The sequence below is a fragment of the Pantherophis guttatus genome, chromosome 3, assembly GCF_059756535.1.
Source record: "Pantherophis guttatus breed Tessera chromosome 3, ASM5975653v1, whole genome shotgun sequence".
In the NCBI taxonomy this organism is placed as follows: domain Eukaryota; kingdom Metazoa; phylum Chordata; class Lepidosauria; order Squamata; family Colubridae; genus Pantherophis; species Pantherophis guttatus.
In genome coordinates, this window is record NC_142065.1 from 142,837,311 (window position 1) to 142,854,841 (window position 17,531).

A 17,531-nucleotide genomic window follows, 5' to 3' on the forward strand; every position below is an offset into this window, starting at 1 on the left:
CTGCTGGGGATTTGCAGAGGTTTGGGAGAACCTCTAGCTAAGATTCTGTGCAGTTCGGAGAACCCTCAAATCCCACTCCTGACTGACCCCTCCCATCCTGACCCATCCATCCCAGGAGTCCCCATGCTGCCTGTTTTGGATGCAAGTAAATGCAGGGCATGCAGGGAGACTTGGGAAGGGCAAAAAATTGGCCTACCAGAAGTTCGGGAAGGGAAGTCCAGAGAGCCTCTGAAGCCTGGGGAGGCCGTTTTTGCCCTCCCGAAGGCTCGAGCAAAGCCTCAGGAGCCCAGGGAGGGCGAAAACGCCACCTCCACCCCCTATGGTGCAGGAGGCCAACTAGGCCACACCCACCATGGCCACACTCACCTAGCAACTGGACAGAGAACCCCTTGCTAAAAATTTTGAAGCCCACCCTATCCAACTAAGCAACTAAAATGATCCATCCTCTTGTAAGATCGATTGCACTGGGGAACAACTTTTCTGTTTCCTATTTGCTGTGATTGCAGTACACTGTCTTCCAGCATGCCATGGTGTTGAAAAGCAGAGTGAAGTTCAAATGCTAGGGAACTTGAATCTTCTCTCTGCTCTGCAGTATTCCTTCCTTTCTTGATATGGACAGCTGAAAAGGATAGTTGTTAATATTAAGGAAATAACTATTCTTTTATAGCCTAAATTCTTAAGGCAAGGAATTAAGTGAATGGATATAGAAAAAAATACTTTATTTAGCCAAGTGTGATTAGACACACAAGGAATTTGTCTCCAGTGCAGAAGTTCTGAGTGCACAAGTAAAACAACAGAGTAATAATAATGATAATAATGATACCAATAAGAGGGGTGGTAAAGAAGACGAGAAGGATAATAATAATACAACAGCCATACAACATGGATATTATACTTAGACGTAAGATAGTACTGTGAGAATAAGGGTTTCAGCAGAGTGATGGCACGAGGGAAAAAACTCTCCTGTGTCTAGTTGTTTTGGCATGCAATGCCCTATAGTGGCATCCTGAGGGGATTAGTTGAAACAGTTTATGTTCAGGATATGAGGGGTCAGTAGCAATAGCAATAGCACTTAGGCTTATATACCACTTTACAGCCCTCTCTAAGTGGTTTACAGAGTCAGCATATTTCCCCCAACAATTTGGGTCCTAATTTTACTGACCTCGGATGGATGGAAGGCTGAGTCAACTTTGAACCTGGTGAGATTTGAACTGCCAAACTGCAGGCAGCTGCAGGCAGCAGAAGTACTGCACTCTAACCACTGCGCCACCGTGGCTCATTTCCTCAGCCCTTCGTCTGACCTGCTCAATATGCAGATTTTCCATGGAAGTCAGGCTGGTTGCAACGTTTTTTTCTGCAGTCCGAACTCTTCATTGAAGCCTGTACTTGTCCTGTTTGGTTGCTGTACCAAGCAGACAGTTATAGAAATACAAATGACTTCCTCAATAATTCCTGTAATAATTCCTGTATCAACATTTCTTGAGGCAGTCTGAACTGAGTTGATTCAAGAAGAACATTCTTTGTTGAGCCTTTTTAATGATGGTTCTAATGACATTTCTAATCCTTTGGGAGATTATAGAACCCCAAAACTTGGGGACCTCTACTGATGTTGATAGTATCAGGCAGAAGTTCTATCACCATTTTATAAATAATGAGAATTTAACAGGCATACATTTGATGGCGAGGCTGTAGCAGTGTCAAACTGTACTCTCCATTGAATTAAGAACTGCCTCTGAAGTTATCTTCCTCTAGGAAGAGCAGCTATTGAGCCTTGTTGCATTCTGTATGTTTTATTTATTTAGGCTTCCAGCGCCTTGGTTGTCTCTAAACTAGAGCCATGTATTTGGCTACTTAGCTTGCTGAATGTGATCCCAAATAATTGAATAACCTGGTGAGAGTGAATGCATATTATGTTACTTGAACGTCACTCTGTTTTCAGTTCTATAACACTAAAACCATTAGGAAAAACTCAGTTGCCTCTGGCCAAAGGAAAATCTAATTTTTGTTCATGCCAAACCTCTGTTTGCAAAAACCACCAAGTCTGGATTCGAAGAGAGACAATATCAATTTTTCCTTTTTGTTGATACTTATTTCATTGGATAAAGTAGTTTTTAATTACCAATTTGCTTAATAGAGTACCAATTTGTTACATTACCTAGTTATATATTTTTATCAGATGTTGGAATATTTAGTTTTATGAGTGTAACTGAATGAAAATCTGATTAATTCTGTATTTTATCTGGTTTGGGGATTCAGCCCAAATCAGATAAAATTTACTTTGGAATATTTCTATGACATAGATGTTCATGATTTATTTTTCTTTAAATATTTGTAAAAGTGCGAGGGGGGTTGTTTGAAGGCTGACATCACACAAGAAACTGATGTTCAGCTAAACTTGTAAGTTACATTTGAAAGTTTGAGTCCATCATTAATCTAGGAAGCAGAACCAATGAAACCAACATTTGAATAATTTAACTGTTTACCTGTAATAGCTTTTTATCACCTATATTAGTTAATAGTTCATTTCTGGACAGTCCACAAATTTGCCTGGTGTTAATCAGTCAGATATTGGCTTGTTGAAGAATAAACTTAAGAAGTTCAACTACACAGAAAAGTATTAAAGCAATGTTTTCTGAAATACCCCAATATCAGTACACAATGGGCTGCAAATTACAGTTCCTGACTTTCTGAAACCAGCCAGAGTGCTTTCATTTCCTTTCTGAAAGCTCACTAATGAATTCTTTATCTCAAATTTCTGTATTCTGTCAAACAGAAAGGCCACCACAAGGGAAATGCTGCCCTGGTGGAGTGTTCCCAGCCTCAAATACCACATGATTATAGTTTGATGTATCCACAGAGTCTAACCTGCTATAAAACACCAGCACCCAGATGTGTATTTTTATGCTCTGGTGTATTTTTAACACTGATCCCAGAGCATTTCTTTCACCATTTCTCATAAATGTGCATTTTTCTTCTTTTCTTCTGACAGCCTGAGAATATCTTGTGTGTGAATAGAGAGGAATATCAAATAAAGATTATTGACTTTGGGCTGGCAAGAAGGTATGTTCTTTTAATCTAATAGTCAGCATTTCTCATTTTTCTCAACTGGGGATATTTCAGTTCGATGTCATGTTTTTGGGATAAACAAGATTAAATAAGAATTGAACTGTCATTAGTCTATTAGAAAAGGGTTGACCTTGGATAGCATTGCTCTAGTTTAGATACTGCAGGACTTGGGATCTGAAATTTTCATAGAAAAGTTCTGTGTGCTATTATTTCTTCTGTCATTTTTTTAATCAGTTCAAAGAATTAGCCAGTGAATTCTGTTCTTACTGGAGTGGAAAGAGGTCTGGTACAATAAACAGTGACAGATGTTCTAAGGAGGCCAAAATCATGGGTAAAAGTCATCAAAGTGAGCCTTTCATTCTAAAAGCCTTCAGCACTTTCAAGTGGCACTTATTTAACATCATAAGTTAAATCTTAAGCCCTTCTTAAGAGGCCATCCTTAGACCCCAACAGTATTAGAGAACATTCATCCAGTCTCCAACCTTCTCCCTTAGGGAAGGTTGTTGAGAACTTGTTTGGCTCTCAATTACAAAGAACCGAGGAATGAAGTAAATTTTCCGGACCTTTTCAATCTGAGTTCAGGATATGACACAGTACTGAAATAACTGGTCACATTTGTTCATGACTTCTGGAGGGAAGGGAATCACAATGGTGCAACCATTCTGACCCTCCTGGATTTCTCAACAACCTTTGGTACTATCCACCATGGTATCCTCCCTCTAACTTCTCCCATCAATAAAAAAAAAAATCTGACAAATAACCTGATCAGATTCTCCTTCTTAGATACTTGACTACTTGGAAAATTAGAATTCCTAGCTAGGAAAATTGTTGAATTATTATCATGTGCTATAAAAGCCATATTGGCTGCTACTGTTTCCCATATATATATATATTTTCTGTTTTATTTCTTAGATACAAACCAAGGGAAAAACTTAAGGTCAACTTTGGCACTCCAGAATTTCTTGCTCCTGAAGTTGTGAACTATGATTTTGTTTCTTTTCCTACTGATATGTGGAGTATTGGTGTCATTGCCTACATGTTGTAAGTTGAACTAAAGTCGAAGTATTGTGATTGTGAGTGCTTCCAGATGAAATTTTTATTGTGCAGTCACATAATTTTATTGGGTCATAGAATTTTATTGGATGAGGATAGATAATGATAATGGCCATTTTCGTTCTTTACTTTTAAATTTTATTATACGCCCTTCTTACCACACTGTAACTCTCGGCAGCTTACAATACTAAAAGATAAAACAGTATAAAATCAAATAAGGTAAGTACAATACTATAAAAAAAAATCAAGCTAACTAAAAAGATGGGGAGGGAGGGAATATGATGAGAAGGGAAGGGGGTGGGATCTGTTGTTAATCAACCACCCCCAATATGAAACCCTTCTGTTGGAGCCCCAAGCGAACTGACAGAGCCGGGACTTTAAGCTATTATGGAAGATAAAGAGGGTTAGAGCTGACCTCTCTCCAGCAGGGAGCATAAAATGTTCCAAAAGGACTCACATTTTCTGAGAACATCTTCCATTATGACATATAGTAGAGAATCTACTCTATATTTTTCTCTATATTTAGAGAAAAAAATTGATGGCATAATACTTTGTGATTGATAACATAGACTTCCCATCTGGAATATCCTTAGGTTTCTTTTTGTGTCGAGTTCATGCAGTTCAAAAAAGCCATGGTGGACTTCTTGGACTAACTTTTTTTAACAAATTAACAGAGTTGGAAGGGACTTATAGGTCATCTAGTCCAACCCCCTGCTCAAGCAGGAGACCCTACACCATTTCTGACAAATGGCAGTCCAATCTTTTCTTGAAAGTCTCAGATGATGAAACTCCCACAACCTCCAAAGCAACTTCTGTTCCATTGGTTGATTGTTCTCACTGTCAGAAAGTTCCTCCTCATTTCTAGGTTGAATCTCTCCTTGGTCAGTTTCCGTCCATTATTCCTTGTCTGGCCTTCAGGTGCTTTGGAAAACAGCTTGACCTCCTCCTCTCTGTGGCAGCCCCTCAAGTATTGGAACACTGATATTATGTCTCCCCTGGTCCTTCTTTTTAGACTAGCCATGCCCAGTTCATGTAACCGTTCTTCATATGTTTTAGTCTCCAGTCTCCTAATCATCTTGGTTGCTCTCCTCTGCACTTTTTCTAGAGTCTCAACTCAAATATCATGAAATAATTTACAAAGATTTTAGCTTGTGATGCTTGATTGTAAAGAGCAGAAGAGGGGGAAAAAATGACTGATGTTGAAGTTAAAATCACAGTCTTTAGTGCTACGCTGATGACATTACTGTGACAGCTGAAAATGCAAAAGATCTGCAGCCTCTAGTAATGAAAGGCAAGGAGCACACTGAAAAATGTGACTAAGATTAAATAGAAAGAAGAGCAAACTAATAACAACAGATACAGCAGGGGGCTGGAGTTGAAATGAAGATATGGTGATCGTTTATGACTTTTTGAGATCTACGATCAACCATAAAATAAATCAAGAAATACACTGCAAACTAGCATTTGATAGAATAGGAATGAAGACCTTGTAAAACAAATTCAAAAGCCATGATGTGTCTATAAAGACCATAATCATGCAAGCTATCACATTGCCTGTGATACTATAGAAGCAAAAAAATTAAAAGTAGAAGCAGTACAGAATTATGCTTTTGAACGTTGGTATTGGAGAAGACTCCTGATAATGCCATGGATAGTCAATAAAACCCTGTCATGCAGAGAAAGTATGTTGCAGTCCATGTCAGTAGAAGAATCCCAACTGGCAGGGTCCAGGAAGACAACCTTCTCTTCTGCTGTCCCCTCTTTGTGGAATATTCACACCCCCACGAATGTGAGGCAGACCTCTCTCTCATGGCCTTCTGGAAAGGAGTTAAACCTCATGTGGGGAACGCAGAAAGGCACGTGGTTATGGGGCTGGTTCGGTACTCTGAGAAAGCTCCATTCACCTTTTAACTACTTTTTTTAACAGAGATCAATCTACCTTGCCTCCTTTTAGATTCTATTCCTTTAAAAAAATAATTATTATATACTGTTTTTATATGTTAACATTTTTATTGTACACCATCTAGAATCCCTCTCTGGGGGAGATGTGCAGTTCAGAAATGTTATTTTATGCTTAATGAGCATGTTTTTTTTTCTTCCTATAGGATTACTGGATTATCTCCTTTTCTGGGTGATGATGATAATGAGACTTTGAACAACATCCTGGCTTGTAGGTGGGACTTTGAAGATGAAGAATTTAAAAATGTATCTGAAGAAGCCAAAGATTTCATCTCTAAGCTTCTTATCAAAGAAAAATGGTAATTACACACCTATAATGTTTTGCTTTTAATATGTTGTCTGCTCAGTTCTATTAGAAATGCACAAAAATAATAATCATGTTTGACAGAATTACATAAAGACTACTAAAATGAACAAGAAATAAAACAAATTCATGAAATGCCAAAAATGAAAATTCTTTGTATTTTATTAAATGGTTATTTAGGATAAGGCACATATTAATAGTTACATACTAGTTACATAATATTACTCAGTTATTTTTTTATTAATAAACCTGGAGGATAACCATGTTAGTGATGATGATGATTGAATTGGCCCAAAGAGGAAGAATAGGAACGCCATAAAAGCTGCAAAGTTCTAAGGAAAAGAAATTGCACAAATCACTCACTAGGATTAGGTAGTCCTTAACTTACAACCATTTGCTTAGCGCCCATTTGAAGTTATAACGGCACTGAAAAATGTGACTTACAACTGATTCTCAGGCTTGCAAGTATCGCAGCATTCCCAGAGTCATGGATCAAAATTCAGGCACTTGCCATGTATTCACAATGATTACAGCATCTTGAGGTCATGTGATTGCAATTTGCGATCTTCCTAGCTGACTTCTGACAAGCAAAATCAATGGGGGAACCCAGATTTGCATAATGACTCTGTGATTCACTTGTGAAAAAAGGTTGCAAAGTTAGGCATGTCTCATTTAACAACTGTCTTACTTGGCAATGGAAATTCTGGTCCCAATTGTGGTTGTATAGAAATCAGAAGATGGCACCATTTCCATGGATGAAAATTATCCTAGATCAGGGGTGTCAAACCCACTCGCATCACGGGCTGTATCATGACGTATCACAATGTTTTTTGCCTTTTTGAAGCTGGGGTGGGTGCGGCCTGTGTGGGCCAAATCCAGCCGGCAGGCTACCAGTTTGACAGGCCTGACCTAGATGGACTAAATTACATACATATCCTGAAATGAAGACTTGTATGGTCAGTTTTCATCCAGAATGAAATTGGCCAGCTTACTAATGAAGAACTTGAATAATGAACCTATACTTTTGCCATAAGTGATAAACTTAAGAACACCATTCAAATCTCAAGCTAAAGCTGTCTGTTGCTGTTACCCCTATTACCTTAAAACACCAACACACAAGCAAATATCAGACTTAAGTATTTACAAATTCCTGCATACTTATCACATGATAACCTTGTTCTTTTCTGTTTAGCTGGAGAATAAGTGCAGGTGCAGCTTTAAAACATCCTTGGTTGTCCAACCAAACACTCCATTGCAAACTGGAAACTAAGGTCTGTAGATCTGATCAAAATTATTTTTCTTTTATCTCTTAATCTTTTTGTATGAAGATGTGCTTATTAATTAGACTGATCACTATACATTAGTCTCCTATTCATTTCTACTACCATGTTTCCCTGAAAATAAGACCGTATCTTACATTTTTTGAACCCCGAAATAAGCGCTTGGCCTTATTTTCAAGGAGGTCCTATTATTTTGGGGCACGTGGAGCAAGACAGGGTTCCTCTTGCCGTCTTATCTGTTTTCCAGCTTTGTTTCCCTAACCAGGGGAAATGGCGGGGACCAGCTGTGCATACATTTAAATATTTTCGCAGAGGGCTTATTTTCAGGGGGGCTTATTTTAACACATGCGCTCAAAAGCCCAATTGGGCTTATTATCCAGGGAGGTCTTATTTTTGGGGAAACACAGAATTTGATGACTAGATTATTGCAGTGGGGTTGGAGATGTGTGGGAGACGCTATGGAAGATATTCACTGTTGGGTCCCCACTAAAATGGTGTTATTATCTTTGTTATTATAATTCACTATTATCCCGTAAATCCCACAATTTCTTGTGAAATATGTTCATACAGTACTTGCAGGTATATGCAGTACTTGCAGGTACATAAATGTAGTTCTGGTCATATGGTTAGATAATTTGGTTAATTATCTTGCCTGTAACAGAATAGCAGAGTTGGAAGGGATCTTGGAGGTCTTCTAGTCCAACCCCCTGCATAAGCAGGAAACCCTATACTGTTTCAGACTTCTTATATACTTCTTAATCTTACCCGTACTTATCTAGAAATGCCACTTGCATGCTAATTCCTTGTCTAGCTGATCACTTATTTTTGTTAAAGTGGAAGGACTGAGGTAATTGTGCATTTGTAAAATCTCACATCCATCTGATCTCCCTATGTCTTCAAGATATTATGTGTAGTGAGTAGACAAAAACTTATCAATTTCTCACTATATAAAGATAGTCAGTGCCTCAATAAATACACCAACTCTGTTATATGATTTGCATTTTCTCAGCTTAGCGGAATCACAATTGCTGTTTGAAATGTATTATTATTATTATATGACAGGTCTTATGGTTTATTTTATCTTTCTTGCTCTTGTAGAAGAAGAAGAAGAAATGTTCTTCTCCATTTTAAGCACCTGTGGTTCCATAACATCTCTCAGAACTGAAAGGTTGGTATTAAGTTTATATGTATCTATGTATGTATTACTGGCAAGTGCCCATTTTGTGGCCACCATGTGGAGGTCATCTCAGATACTCCCACTGCCAGTTATTGCAACATGGTAAATCTGAGCAATTTCTTCCTGCCATCACAGTGGCCAAAAGAAACATTAGAACTATGTAATGAACAGTTGCAAACTGAATCCACTAACTGCAATTATCTAGCATCATTTTCCCACGCTCCCGCATGTGCACTGGCTTTCCGTAAATACCAGAAGGACATGGCATGGGATCCTGCCTTCTGTTAACATTGCTAAATGATTAGTGATGCTAAGGTTGGGGTTGTGCATGTGGATATGTATGTTTATAAACAAGACCCATGGAACGCAATGAGGCTTAGTTACAAGAAAAGGCACACATTTAATTTTGAACAGAGTCACATATACTCCGCAAACAGGGTTACATATATTCCGCAAAAAGGGTAGGGGTGAAATTTGTACCAAATATTGTCACAAGTTGAATTCAATAATATATAAGCATATTTACAAATCTGTGGGACTTTTATGTAGATCGTTTTGTTTTTTTGCATGACCCTAACTACTTGTGGGTTGTGGGCTGGACTGGAGACTGAAAACCTACACTGTAATTTCAGGAAATCCTGCTTAGCAATTTGAGATCTCAGTAGATAGGGCCCACCTATTTTCAGGAATACTATAGAAATCCTAAGGTCTCAAATCTTACTGTTCAAGAAAAGTTTAAATTCTTTGAAATCTATATTATTTGGCCACGATCACATTCTCCTTTTGTGTTACCCACAGTACTGTATATTAAGCCAAATTTGTCTTGCTGAATAGTCTCTATAACTAGTAGCTGGGTTTTTTTTGTTTGTTTTTTACTTTGAAACAGTAAAGTTATCTAGTGTTTGTAGTGTAAGCTTTAAAAATAGTCTCATCTCTATATATGTAATTGTGATGGGACCTCCCTCACTACCCCCAGACTCATAGCTATAAAGCCAATCGGTCCCTGTCTAAAATAATGAGCTTAAATTTGAATGACTTCCATATGAGAACTTTTCCCCCTTTCCGTTACCAGAGATTCCATTAGTGGCCCTCCACTCACTGCCAAGAAACCTTGGGATCATAGCTCCCAGAATTCCCAGCCGGTGTAGTTGATGGACCTCTGGCTGGAAGTTCAGGGAACTGCAGTTCCAGTACAGATGAAGGACAGCAGAAGGCAAAATGTCTGTTTTTTTTTTTTAAACAAATGTTTGATAAATTAATAATAATAAAAAAATCTTTTAAAGCATCTCAGAACTAGTTCAAGGGCACAGTTCTGCATTTGCAAAGGCTGAGAATCCCTGCTTTATCACAACCACTTGTTGTTTTTAAATACCTTGAATATTAAATATGAGACAGAAAAAAGGAGACAAGCCACTTTTCATTCAGAGGGCTAATTCTGAACAGGCCATGTGGTAATATGAATCCGCCCTGTGGAACTACGAATGTAATTGAATGGTTTGTCATTCAAGTATTTCGTTGCAAAGACGCCTCTGCAGAGTTTCAAGGCTCCTCGTTCACAGTGGGTTCCTGTAAGTTGTGCTGCATGTTTCTATGTCTAAGCCACCAAAACCACATTGTTCCTAACCGCTTCAGACATGTATTGAGTCAAAATTGTGGGAAGAACCATGATTGCTTGATCCAGACAGGGATAAGGCAAAGAATTCTTATTTTTACCGGGCCTTGATCTTTGGTACTGCTTGAATGGAACTAACTGAAATGAAGAAGAATCCATGGTTTATCTAAGTCGTGCCAGACACTCCAGCTGAAGCAGAAGGCGATTGGTGGGACTTTCCTTCTTAGCTGTTGTTGTTGAGGATTACTTTGTTATTGGGGGGGTTTTTCCTCCCTATTTCCCTCCTATTTGGACATTATGCCAGATTTTTTGGGGGGGGTGTGGGAATCATAGGTCTAGGTTCCTTCAGAGAGAACCATGTTTGCAAATGCATATTGGGGCTGGAACAGTGATGGGATTCAAATAATTTAACAACTGGTTCTCTGCCCTAATGATGGTGGGCGGGGCCATGGTGGGCGGGGCCAGGGGTGTGTGACAGCAGCACTCAGCCTCCTGCACCCCCCGGCAAGCAAAAATGGGCCATGGGGGGGGCGCCCACCCGCACGCCCCATTTTGGGCCTAGTAGGTCTCCTTGCAGCCTCCTGGGAACAAAAACAGGCCACGGGGGTGCCACGCCGCCCCCACGCCCCATTTTGGGCCTAGTAGGCATCTCTGCAGCCTCCTGGGAGCAAAAACAGGCCATGGGGGGGCGCTGCACCGCCTGCACCCTGTTTTGGGCCTAGTAGGCCTCCCTGCACATACCTGGGAGCCAAAATGGGGCGTGTGGGGACTCCTGGGAGAGGAGGGGAGGGGAGGGGCCAGCCAGCAATTTAACAACCAGTTCTCCCCAAACCAGCCCAGACCGGCTGAATCCCACCACTGGAGTGCTGAGACAATGGTCTCTAGCCACACAATGCTGTCATATGTAAATGCACCTTATCTTAGTGAAGTAGCTCATTTCAATCCTGATCCCAAACATGAATTACACCCGAAACAACTGTAAGAATCATATAAAGGCATTTTCTTGTACTGGGGAAGAAAAGCCAAGTGACACCAGAGGTTAAAAGTATCTCCTGGGACAAGTAAAACGTTGAAGCTTCTTATTGTTGTTAACTGCTGAGTCCATGATGAATAGGCCAAAGCATATTACTCTGATTTAATTAGATATAATCTAGTTTAGATTAGATTGTAAAGAGTGCAAAAGAGATTTCAGATCACACACAGAAGTATTGGAACAAAGATACAATAGTGACTCGCTTGCATGTGTTTTAGGGGGAAAATGCAAAAACTAGCAGTTCCTCAGATCTGATTCCAGCATTAGGCAGAACACACAGGTCTCTTGGCAGGCAGAGAGCAAAATTAAACAGAAATGTTGTAATATAATATGTACTCAATGTCTCCTTTGTTTTGCTTGGTGATGTTGACTGCTAATTCATTCATAGTTTTTAAAAGACCATCACAACAGTCTCAGAGGACATTTTAGAACTAGGCTTTCTTTGTAAAAGTATACATAGGGTAAAATTGAATGCAGTTTTTTGGCTGATGAAACTGCTGCCATCAATGGAATAAGACAGAGGATACGTCCTTCCCGCACAATCCTTTTAGATTGAAATATTGATAGAGCTTGAGAGAAGTGATTGGCTTTTAGCAAAAGTGAATTTTTGGGTGCCTATTAATAAGAAACCACACGAACATTTTGCCTCTTGTAAGTCTGAGAGTTTCCATATGCAATTTTGAATCCCATAGATTTTAAACCAGGCAGAAGCCCTGCCTCCCTTCAAACTTCTCCTCCAATATATATACAGATCAAGGATTACTTCTAGCAAGAATGTGATGGCAGGGACACTGTAGATAGTCTGTATCCCTCACTCCATATTATTACCCAATGATACAAAGGAAGAACAAATGGTAGAAAAAAATATCTGTGGAATCGTCTCCTTCTGGGAATCAGATGTGAAATAATACATCTGTTGTCTTGCAGGAATATCTCCTGCATGCACTGCTAGTGTTCTGCTTGTAAAGAGGTACAAAGATGTTTTCAGTTAGTTAAACCAAGATAAAGATCACAATCAGCAGGCTTGTTCAGACCAAACACAACAATGCAGGCTTTAGCACTGTTTCACAATGTTCTTCCCTTTTGCCTGAACAGCTTGTGCAGGATATTGTACGTTTCAAATACTCCCTTGCTCAAATGAAATCAAGCCAAGGCTTCATTTCACTTTGGGGTATTTCTTTGATCAGTAACATGCAGCAATATGAAAAAGAAATCCCTGAATTTATCCATCAAATTGTGATTCAAATAGTGATCCTTTTTAAATGGTGTTGGAACAGCTTTTCCTGGACTGTGGCAATCAACATTGGAATTTACATTCTTTTATTAAAAAGAGGAAAGACAATCTTCCAGTCAGGGAAAAACCATGTAGTCTGCTTTACTCTTAAGCTAACTAGAAAGAGTGCAGAGAAGAGCAACAAGGATGATTAGGAGACTGGAGGCTAAAACATATGAAGAATGGTTGCTGGAACTGGGTATGTCTAGTTTAATGAAAAGAAGGACTAAGGGAGACATGATAGCAGTGTTCCAATATCTCAGGGGATGCCACAAAGAAGAGGGACTCAAGCTATTCTCCAAAGCACCTGAGGGTAGGATAGGAAGCAATGGATGGAAATTAATCAAGGAGAGAAGCAATTTAGAACTAAGGAGACATTTCCTGACAATTAGAACAAATACTCAGTGGAACAACTTGCCTCCAGAAATTGTAAATGCTCCAACACTGGAAGTTTTAAAGAAGATGTTGGATAACCATTTGTCTGAAGTGGTGTAGGGTTTCCTGCCTAAGCAGAGGGTTGGACTAGAAGACCTCCAAGGTCTCTTCCAACTCTGTTATTGTATTGTATTCTATTCTAATTTTCAATGTGCACAGTGGGCTTCATACAAAAAGCAATCTCTCCTTGTTTTTTTACAATAATACAATTCACCAAATGGATTGTTACAGAGCCCGTTTGGTGCTGTGATTAAGGCATCAGGCTATAGACCGAGAGATGGTGATTCTGGTCCCACCTTGGCACAAAGCCACTTGGTTGACCTTGGGCTAATCACTCTTTCTCTCTCAGCCCTAGGAAGGCAAACCACTTCTGAAAATCTGGTGCCAATAAAACTCCAGAGACCTGTCTAGGTAAGCACCAGGAGTCAACACTGATTCAATAGCAAAGAAAAAAAAATCTTCTGAAATTTTTCATGAAAGATATTTTCATTTCTTACAATTTAGACTTTGACTAGTCTTTCTTCCACAACTATGAAGGCTCACAGATGTCACATAACATTTTCCACTAAAGCGCCAATATTTCATTCCCAATGCTCCATTTCCCAATTCCAAATAATGGGATTATGGTGTTTGTATCAAAGCAGACATCTCCAGCCGTGTAGCAGAGAGCAATGATTCTCTCAGCCGGAAAATGCTGAGAAGCAGAGACCAAGATAAGAAATTAAAATACAAGATTAAGTGTACAACAGTATTTGTGCTAAGTCTTAAACTAGTCCGCTGCTCTCAAATATGATAGAGAGTGAAGTATAGTAGTAGATGGTCACCTATCAGACCAATCAGCTCTGTTCGTGAAATGCCCCAAATACCAATGCTTATCAATATCTTATCCTGGTCTACAAAATACTTTGGGCTGGTCTTAACAGCGATGATAGTTATAGGAGCCTTGGTGGTGCAGCGGACTAAAGTGCTGTTAAGTAGCACTTAGCTGCCAGCTGCCTGCAATTACTGCAAGTTCAAATCTTACCAGGCTCAAGGTTGACTCAGCCTTCCATCCTTCCGAGGTAGGTAAAATGAGGACCCGGATTGTGGGGGCAATAAACTTTGTATATAAAAGAACACCGCTTAGAGGTAGGGCCGAAAGCCCTACTAAGCAGGTATATACAAAAGTATGAAGGCTATTGCTTAACGCATTGTAAGCTGCCCTGAGTCTCCGGAGAAGAGTGGCATATAAATCGAACCAATAAATAAATAAATGACTGCTATCTTGCCTTTTTTGACCACACACTGCAGACATCCTGTAAATATTCAACACTAAACTATGATTCAGCGTAACCTTTTGATGCAGCTATGATGCTTTTGAAAGTATATATTGTGGATTTAACCTGTGGCTTATTCTGTTTCTTTTGCAGGAGAAGCTGCTGTGTAATCATTGTTTTTGTGATGTTTGGAAACACAGATGAGTTGTTCTGAGGCTTCACCTTCCTCTCCTACTCCCCGAGATGACTTGAGGTTTTTACTAAGTGGACCAACAACCACTTGAGCTGCAGGATTTACATCCCAGTAGTGCTGTGCTACTTTCTTCTTCCCCTGCTTTCTTTCAAGTCTTCAGTGTCAATTGGTATTTCCAGGAAAGAATGCCATTTGAAGACAGTACTGATTTATGCTTGAGATTAGTATCTTTGCTTACAGTCAGCGTGATATTTCTGGTGTTTCCAGAAGTTTCAGCTTTTGAAAGTACGGCGAGATGATCAGATTCCTGCTTAGCTCAGCAACAGAGGTTGACTTTGATTTTGTGATGGCTGCTTTCAGAACTACTGCATTGAAAAATGTGCTGTTAGAAAACAATTGTTAAAATTATGTGTGATGTGTAATGGTTCAGAGAAGGTGGTCTCCCTTTTTCCTGCAAACACAGAATGACTCTGCTATTGTCATGCATGAACGACATGATAAGATGTTTCCTGGAATGTGTTCTCCACGCCTGCTGCTAACATATAGTAATATTCTAATATTATTTAAAGAGGGAACTTTGGAAAAAGTTGGATTTGGCAAGGATGGGTCTCGAATGCAGGTTTTTCTTTCATTTTGTTTGAATTTGCTAGCGAATTGTAACTCTTCTTCATAGCCTTTGAATGTTTCTAGTGTATTTAAAATTGCCATAGGTTAAGAAACAAATGGAATCTCCTAGTTTCTGAAAGCTGGTGCAGTGAAGGGTTACAAATGGGAGCTGTGAATAGCTAGAAACTCCCCTGGTGATCTTAGGCAACAAGCTGTGTCTCAGCTTTAGCTCCCTGGGTGTTTGCAGAGGGGGTTGTGGGGTGGGGTGGAGAAGTTGGGTGGAGTGGGGTGGGCAAAGGGAATTAAAGATGTCATATGCTTCATGATATAATCATGCAAGTGAAAGAAGATGATCTGTATGCTTTGTGAAATGACATCATGCTGCATATGACATATTGTTGCATGCACTGGATGTCTCTGCTCAGCCCATCATCTCAACATTATACTAGCTTACAAACCCAGGTTGTGCCTGCAGACAGCTGAGTCTCAACACAAGAAACATTTTATGGACAATAAATAATAGGCAAACACAATTAATTATACTAGAATTTTGTCAAGGGATCGGTAAACTAAATAGTGAAGAATTAGTGGCACAGGGATATAATTGTCAGTGGTTCTCTTATTTACAATTATTAGAAAGAGTTCAAGTAGACAAAATAATTTATCGTTTTGGACATGGTAAGACTGAGCCTGAAACAGAACTGCACCAAAATTAGTTTAGTAAGGCAATTGTTAAAACATGTAAGTGTTTATTGACATTTGAAACAGGCAAATGATAAAGTGGGCAAAAATGTTGGATATAATACACAGATAGAATAATGGGGAAATATGTTGCTGAAAGGTTTGAAATTTACCTTATGTTATAATCTTAAAATGAATTTTTATAAAATGATGTACCATAAGTATATGTACCATTGAGATATCTATCTATCTATCTATCTATCTATCTATCTATCTATCTATCTATCTATCTATCTATCTATCTTTCAAATTTATGTTGGAAGCATGAACAACAAGAGGGGACATTTTATCATGTTTAGTGGACGTGTAAAAAAGCTAGAAAATTCTGGATCCAAATCTATACATTGATTCAGCGGATTTTCAAGATTAATATACAATTGAAACCAGAGGAGTTTTTTGAGAGGGATTGATGGACAAAAGTTATGGAATGTTGTTGTTGTACAGTACAATTGCAGTAAGATTATTGTATGCACAAAAATGGAAATATATGGCATTATCCCAATGGAAAGATAGTTGATGAAAACGATGGAACTTGCCAAGATGGCTAAATCGACTTCTTTGATCAGGCAAAGTATCTATGTTTGTTGCTAACTTTATAGAATTTTTTGTGTAAAACCGAAAAAAAATGAGCTTATGATTTATGGCTTGAATGATTAGACAGAATGGATTACAGAGAGGAGACAGTTATATTGTAATCATACAGAAAGAGGTAGATTGATCATTGTACTTGTAACTGCTGTAAAGAAGATTGGAAGCTATTCTTTGTATGTTTTTTTCTTTCTTTTTTATTTTTGTTTTTCCCTTTTTTCCCTTTCTTGCAGTTTAACTTTTTCTTCAATTTATTTCTTTTTCTTTTCTTTATCTTACTTTATAGCAGTTTGTATTTATTTTCATTTTCCTTTTTAAAAAATCTTTAATAAAATTATAATATTACCACAGCTACTTCTGGTCTACCAGCTTAGTTGTAAAGATAGATGAAATAAGATACTAGAAATTGTATGCTATAAATACATACATGCACTCCCATCTACATGTGGGTTTTTCTCTATAAACAATGCAGGTTAACAAACCTGCAAATAACAAAAAAAAGATCATCTGTAGAAACAAAGAAAAAACCCCAAATATCAAATAGATCTAACATTAATTTGTTTTCTTTTTTTCTGTTCTGTATTTTATCTTTGGTGATAAAAGAAAAATAAACGTGCTTTAAAAAAACTGTGCAGGATCAATTATCAGTGAGTGGGGATTTATATTAGCTCCATTACTAAACAATTCCCTCCAAATATACACTGGCTAAGGAATTAAAATATTATGAATTTGGTAGTTTGGATAAGTTGTGAGAGATCAGCATCTATTTTACTAAATAGCAAAAAAGAAAAAAATTCTCAGGGCAGTTTCTTGGGAAAAATGTTTTATTTCCTTGAGGCTGATTATTTCTTTATCCAACTTCATAAGACCTTTGGCTGTAGAAAAATAATCTCTGCGGAAATAGATTTATAAATGGTTTTGCATCACATAATGTGCCAGAAGATAAGGAGAAAGT

At 38.5% G+C, this 17,531-nt stretch overlaps 1 protein-coding gene across 2 annotated transcripts in view; it reads left to right on the top strand.

Moving 5' to 3' along the window:
• Positions 1-16,930, top strand: part of MYLK4 (myosin light chain kinase family member 4) — a 104,561-nt gene extending 87,631 nt beyond the window's left edge. For both annotated transcript variants that reach the window (XM_034429057.3, XM_034429056.3), the window contains 6 exons: positions 2,990-3,060; positions 3,979-4,107; positions 6,225-6,377; positions 7,575-7,653; positions 8,761-8,830; positions 14,602-16,930. In XM_034429057.3, coding sequence (XP_034284948.2) covers positions 2,990-3,060; positions 3,979-4,107; positions 6,225-6,377; positions 7,575-7,653; positions 8,761-8,793 — 465 coding nt within the window. In that variant the 3' untranslated portion in view covers positions 8,794-8,830; positions 14,602-16,930. The remainder of the gene's footprint in view (positions 1-2,989; positions 3,061-3,978; positions 4,108-6,224; positions 6,378-7,574; positions 7,654-8,760; positions 8,831-14,601) is intronic.
• Positions 16,931-17,531: the final 601 nt, after the last annotated feature.